The following is a 6,063-nucleotide window of genomic DNA, read 5'->3' on the forward strand; positions in this document are numbered from 1 at the left end:
ATCTATCTATCTATCTATTTATCTATCTATGTGGCCCTCATGGCATACTGGTTACATGTTAGGCAGCTTTCTTCAGTTCAGAACCACTACCCTACTCCATGGGAGAAAGACAGGACTTTCGGCTTCCATAAAGGGTTCCGTCTTGGAAACCCACAAGGACAGTTTTACCCTGTCATAAAGGGTCGGCATGAATTCTCATCAACCCGATGGCAGTGAATGAAGATACGTTTTTGGTGGCTGTTGTAAATGGAGACTCAGGAAGAGAGATATGGGAACACATTCCCTACACTCCTATTTAAGGAGTCTGGAGACAGACTCTGGTGGAGGGAGGCCTTCATGCTTGGGACTTGGAAATGCATCCCAGGCACCTTTTCCTAAGAAAGAGTTATCTCCCATACTATACCCTCATAATAATGCCGATTTAAAGGTGCTTCTTGCAAGACCTGGTTGTGACTATCCCCTTGAAGGTTACCTGCTTGAAGGTTATCTACCTGAGCGTTGTCTACCATGGACAGAGATCAGACCCTCCCCACCCAAATACAGTCCACTGTCTTCTGATAATGATCATAGATTGCTCCCCTGGAGAAGAGCTCAGAGACACTTAGAGTCAAGCCAGCTTTGAGAGGACCAAGGTTACACCCCATCTTGACTCTAGAACCCACCCATCTCGTTACGTATGTACCTTCCTCTCAGGTGTATGCCCTTAGCAAGTGTCCTTCCTGTTACATGTGCATGACATGACTTGCATGCCGGAGATTGTATGAGCCTGTGAGAGGATACGACCGCCCTCTCTCTTGATCCTGTCATCAGAAGAGTGAGCCCTTGCGTGCCTCACCTGATGTGCCTTTCATTTACCCGTCAGTTACACGACCGCCCCCTTAGGACCCATCCAGTGATGGAGGCTGGTCTCCCGCTGGTGGCACAGTGGATCAGGAGATGGACTGCAAACTACAAGTTCAAAACCACCAGCTGCTCTGTGGGAGCAAGATGAGGCTTTCTATTCCTGTACGGATTTACAGTCTTAACAACCCACAGGGCCAGTTCGGTGGTCCTGCAGGGTCACTCGGAGCCAGAACGTACTTGGTGGCAGCAGTTTTGGAGTCCTCTAGATGATGTGTCTGTGGACTCTCTTTTCCTTGAGGCAGTAAAATCATAGTAGCCCAACCCATCACCCCTATGCCCTCATGCCACCACCATCACTAAAAACAAAGCCCCCTCCAAAAATCTCTTAAAGTCTGGGGCTTGATTCCCATTGGACAAAGAGTATCCAGAGGGTCGGAAAGATCAGACACTCGTGTAAAACTGCACTGCTGAAGTTGAAGCCCCGTTTCGTGGATTCCCCACAAATCCTGACACCCATAGTGATGGGCACGCAGGTGAGCGTCCTTCCAGTCTTTTCTCTGTGCTAATGAACCCACAAGGGGCCCGTGTGGTGCAGCCCTAATTGGATGGACTTGAGAGCCGGCGTCAGGGAGGAATATTGAAAGCACCATGGACCTCCAGAGGAACCAACACCTTGGTCTCAGAAGAAGTATGTAGGGCCAAGCATGCTCCTTAGAAGTGAGGATGGTGAGAATTTTTTGTCTCACTCTCTTTGGACAGGTGGTCAAGGACCTGGGGAAGGACAGCACACTTGATGGGCTAGAGTAAGGTGACCAGACATCCCGCTTTTGGCAGGACAGTCCCGATTTTTGGCATTTTAAAAAAGTCCAGATTTTTTGAAAGAATGCATGACAAGTTAGGGAACGGTCTATTTGGTCCATATAGACCAAATTTTTAATCAAGAACGCCCTCCCCCCCACCCCGGTCAATGGTGTCCCGCTTTAAATCTGGTCACCTTAGGCTAGAGGGGCAGGACAACCCTCAAGGAAATGCACTAGCACCGTGGCTACAACAATGGGCCCAGACAGAACCTCTGTGAGGATGGGGCAGGACCAGACAGTTTTCCACATACACAGCCCAGCACCATCCCTTCCTGATTTCCTCCATCTCGGTCAGACCCAGCCCTCTGCCTTGCTGCTAAGGCTGCTCTTTCTCCATGTGATTGGACCAGCGTGCTGCTGCCTGAGCTAGTCTTTTGCTTCAGTCTTGGGCTGCACTACCTGTGGGCCGAGCCAACCCATGGATCCTGTTGCCATACCAGGCGTGCATGGCTAGAGTTTGAGGCTCCATCAGTCCCTGCTTTGCCAAGCTCCCCAGCTCCCGGCCTCTGCGACACCTCAACTTCTCATCTTCCTGCTGTGGCTGCCCACCCTGCTGTGCCTGCTGCCTGAGGGCAGAGTCTGCTGTCCGCTGCCTTGGCTTTGGACCAGCCTGTGTGAGCTGAAGGACCTTCAGTGCATGAACAGTTCCAGGAAAGCGAGTGGAACTGAGCCCTCTGTACTGCTGTGTGTCACTAGTTAGCTGTCATATTCCTTTGCGATATCTTAACCTATCCTTTTATACATATAATTGTAAGTGGCCTGGTTTTGGTTCTCTAGAGACCCCCACCTAACATCGAGTCCCAGATCCAGCTCCTGTCTGCTCAAGCCATCACCCACCGCTGAGTGGTTCTTAAAAGCAAAGCCCAAGCCCCAGACTGCCCCACAGATACCAGTTTTGACCTGGCTTGTCTGACACTGTGCCAGGAGGAGAATCTTAGGCTGGAGCAGGAGCCCCCCCGTCAGACAGACCTTGAGAAGTGAATTGGAAGAAGCTGCTAACCACGAGATCAGCAGTTCAAAACCACCAGCGGCTCCTCAGGAGGAAGAGGAGGCTTTGTGCTCCCATAGAGAGTTAGGAGGTCAGTTCTACCCTGTCCTGTGGGGTCGCTGTGAGTTGGCATTGCCTCCATGGCAGCGGGTTGGGATTTTAATTTGGGGGATTAGATGTGGCAATACTGTCATACTCTCAGAGTTGTCTAGTAACTTCCCAGGACAAAGGCTCCTTCCCAGGGGGCAAGAGAGGCCTTCCAGGGCAGCGAGGGGTGCTGGGAGGCTATACTAAACCACCTGTTCTGCCTCAGAAACCCACTGCACTGGGATCCAAACATGATAGGGGTCTGGAGCCTGGTGTGTGTGTGTGTGGGTGTGTGTGGGTGTCCCGGGGTATGTTTGCCACTGCCCTTTGGAGAGTCCTCCTCCCAGCTCTGAGGCTCTGACTGCCGGATCTCAAACCCTCTGTCCTAACTCCCAGAAATGCAAGCCACCCACACTCTCATTGCACAGCGAGGTCCACCCAGCTCTGCTGGAAGCTCATCCTGTTGGCCGCTTAGCAGCTGCAAGACCCTGAATCCCTGGCCCCCACCTGAGGCCGCCTCCGCTCTAGCATTTTCACCCCGAGGGAGCAGACAGGAGAGCAAGCACCCTGTTGTCTAAGACCCAGTTCGGCTTGGCAGGGGGTCTGCTGTGGGCCACAGAGACCAGGCTCAGGGACTGGTCCTCCAGGACTGGGAAAGACGTGCCATTCCCAAAGTGTTCCAGGACTGGCAGCAGACATGAGGGCATAGAGACCGTCCTAAGCCAGGGGTCTGGACGCCCTGATGGGATGTAGCTTCTGGCTACCCCCACCCCCATTTCATACCCGGCCTGTTTGGTCAGGAAACCTTGACTTTCAGATGCCCTGAGGGCGTGAAACAGAGGCTGGGTGGGGGAATGGCTGGCTTAGGTGGACAGGGCTCTGCTGGGGGAATGGAGACATAGGGTTAGGGGTGGGGAACAGGGAGCCTCAGAAACCACCACTCTGCGATTCAGATAGGTGGGGACCTGCTGCTATTGCTCTGTGGACATATCCCTCCCTGCTCTTTGACCCTGACTCCAGGACACCCCCTCCCCCTCCCTGCCACCAGTGTCCCCTCTCCAGGAAACTGCCCCACCCACACTCACATTGCACAGAGAGGTTCAGCCAGCTCTGATGTGAGCCCAGCGTGTTCTCCGCTTGGCAGGTGTAGCGCCCCGCATCTCTGGGTCCCACCTGAGGCAGCTCCAGCTCCAGAGGGCTGGACTGGTTGGGAGAGGACATGGAGAGCACCCTGTTGTCCAGGACCCAGCTCAGCTTGGCGGGGGGCTGGCCGTCCGCCTCACAGCGCAGGCGCAGGTACTGGCCTTTCTGGACTTCCAGGAAGTTTCCTTGGGGCGAGGGGACTGGAGGGGAGAGAGGAAGGTGGGCTTCTCACTCCCTACCCACCACAAGTCTTTTATCCCCCCCAACGGAGTGCTACATATGCCCAATTCACCACCGCCCTTCCCACCAGGTACCTGATGCAGTGGTCTGGGAAACGCTGATGACAGGCTCCTTGGGGGCATCTGCAAGGAGAGTGTGAGCCGACTTTGGAAGAAATGGTTTCCCCACAGTCACAGAGAGCACCCCGGGAAAGGAGGTGTGACTGTCCCTGGCCCTGCCTGGGGCCATGCAGCCAGCACCAGCTGTGCCCAGAAGAGTGGCCCAGCCACCTCCCAGGGTGAAGGCAGCTTCCCAGGACACACCACTCTGCCCAGGTTCCCTCCAGGACCCCAGCCTGCTGGCTGCTCGTCCCTGTACAGATGGCCTGTCCCCACACCCCAGAGTCCTGCCCCTAACTCACGGTCCACCCTCAGCTGGATGGTCCTTTCTGCGCTCACTCCCTTGTTGGAGAATCCCACTCGACAGGTGAGCTCAGTGTTGTGGTCCTGGGGTCTCGGGGTCAGGGTGAGCTCAGAGAAGAAGAGAGAGGTTTGTGGTCTGGGTCCTTGAGAGGAGAGGGCTGACCCTGTCCAGGAGAACATGGGGGTCGGACAGCCTGCAAAGTCCCCAGGAAACAGACAGAGTAGCTTTGCCGGGCGTCCAGGCTCCAGGGTCTCAGGGACATAGACATCGGGCTTCTGGGTCAGGCCTGGGTCAGAGAGAGGGGTGTCCTAGCCCCAGGCCCATGGTCGGGTCCTCACAGTCTGTCCCCAGCCCACCCAGCTCGGCCGGCTCCATACCTGTCACTTTCAGAGACACTGGGTAGTACACATAACTATATTTCAGAGTGCCTCTCTCCACTCGAAAGAAGTATTTGGCTGTGTCCTCCCTCCGCGCGTCTCTGATCATCAGCGAGCAGTTCAGGGTCTGGGGGTCCCCGAGGAGCTGGAATCGGTCACGGGCCTCCCTGGAGACCTCTCGAACTGGGTGGTTCGTGGCCACTGGAGACCCGTGGGTCCTGTCGGTCCCTTCCCGGAGCCAGTAGCCATAAGCTGGGCCAGAGTGCATCCAGCCTTCCCGGGGGTAGTTAAAGGTGCAGGGGATGGAGAGGCACAGGCCCTCCTGCACCGTGGCCGAACGCTGTACCTGCAGCGTGTATGTGTATCTCCAATCCTGGGCCAGGGACCCTGAGGGGAGACAGAGGCTTGTCCTGTGACACCCCGCCCTCCACCCTCACCTCCACTCCCCACAACCACTCTGGTTCTCAGCCCACTCACCCCCCAGCAGCATGGGCGGCAGCAGCAGCAGCAGCAGCATCTTGGAACCAGCTCATGGCCCTGACGCTGCTGCTGACTCTGGGCTGGGGCCGAAGAGGAAGCTGCAGGCGGAAGCTGTGCCTGGGGACTGAGGCATGAAATGAACTTCTGCTCCGGACACTCTGGGACCCACACTCAGTAGCCTCTCCGTGTCCCGCTCCACCCCACAGAGGGGACAAGGGGGCCATGACTTTGGACTTGCTGAGCTGGACCTTCCTGTGTCCCCTCTGCAGGGGTGGGGGAAATCTGAGGGGGTGGGGGATCCCTCTGGGATCCAAGTGGAACAGGGCTGGGGTGGAAGTTGCGGTCCCCCCACTGGACCCTGGACCATTCAGGAAGCAAAAGTGAAAGCCCACAGTGAGCTCTCTTCTCCCAGGCTCTGCCAGAGCCCTGGTGGTCTAGTGCTTACAACTTGGGCTGCTTAACCTCAAGGTCAGCAGTTCAAAACCTCCAGCCGCTCTGAAGGAGAAACATGAGGCGTTTGACTCCCGCAAAGAGTTGCAGTCTCGGAAACCCACCGGGGGGAGTTCTACCCCATCCTAGAGGTCCATTGGAGTAGGCATGCACTCGATGGGCCTCAGTTCAATGTGCCGGCGGGAATGGCTTC

The 6,063-nt window shown here is 56.0% G+C and overlaps 1 protein-coding gene across 1 annotated transcript; it reads right to left on the minus strand.

The window, feature by feature from the left end:
- Positions 1 to 3,344: 3,344 nt before the first annotated feature.
- LOC101661804 (sialic acid-binding Ig-like lectin 10) lies at positions 3,345 to 5,484 on the minus strand (the record flags this gene model as incomplete). Its single annotated transcript, XM_013008703.2, is given in 7 exon segments — positions 3,345 to 3,463; positions 3,562 to 3,600; positions 3,864 to 4,121; positions 4,236 to 4,283; positions 4,562 to 4,849; positions 4,941 to 5,327; positions 5,418 to 5,484. Coding segments are annotated over 7 exon segments (1,179 nt in total), but the record flags the coding sequence as incomplete, so codon positions are not given.
- Positions 5,485 to 6,063: the final 579 nt, after the last annotated feature.

Source organism: Echinops telfairi, unplaced genomic scaffold (assembly GCF_000313985.2).
Source record: "Echinops telfairi isolate 266 unplaced genomic scaffold, ASM31398v2 ScPeMD7_110;HRSCAF=392, whole genome shotgun sequence".
Taxonomy (NCBI): Eukaryota; Metazoa; Chordata; class Mammalia; order Afrosoricida; family Tenrecidae; genus Echinops; species Echinops telfairi.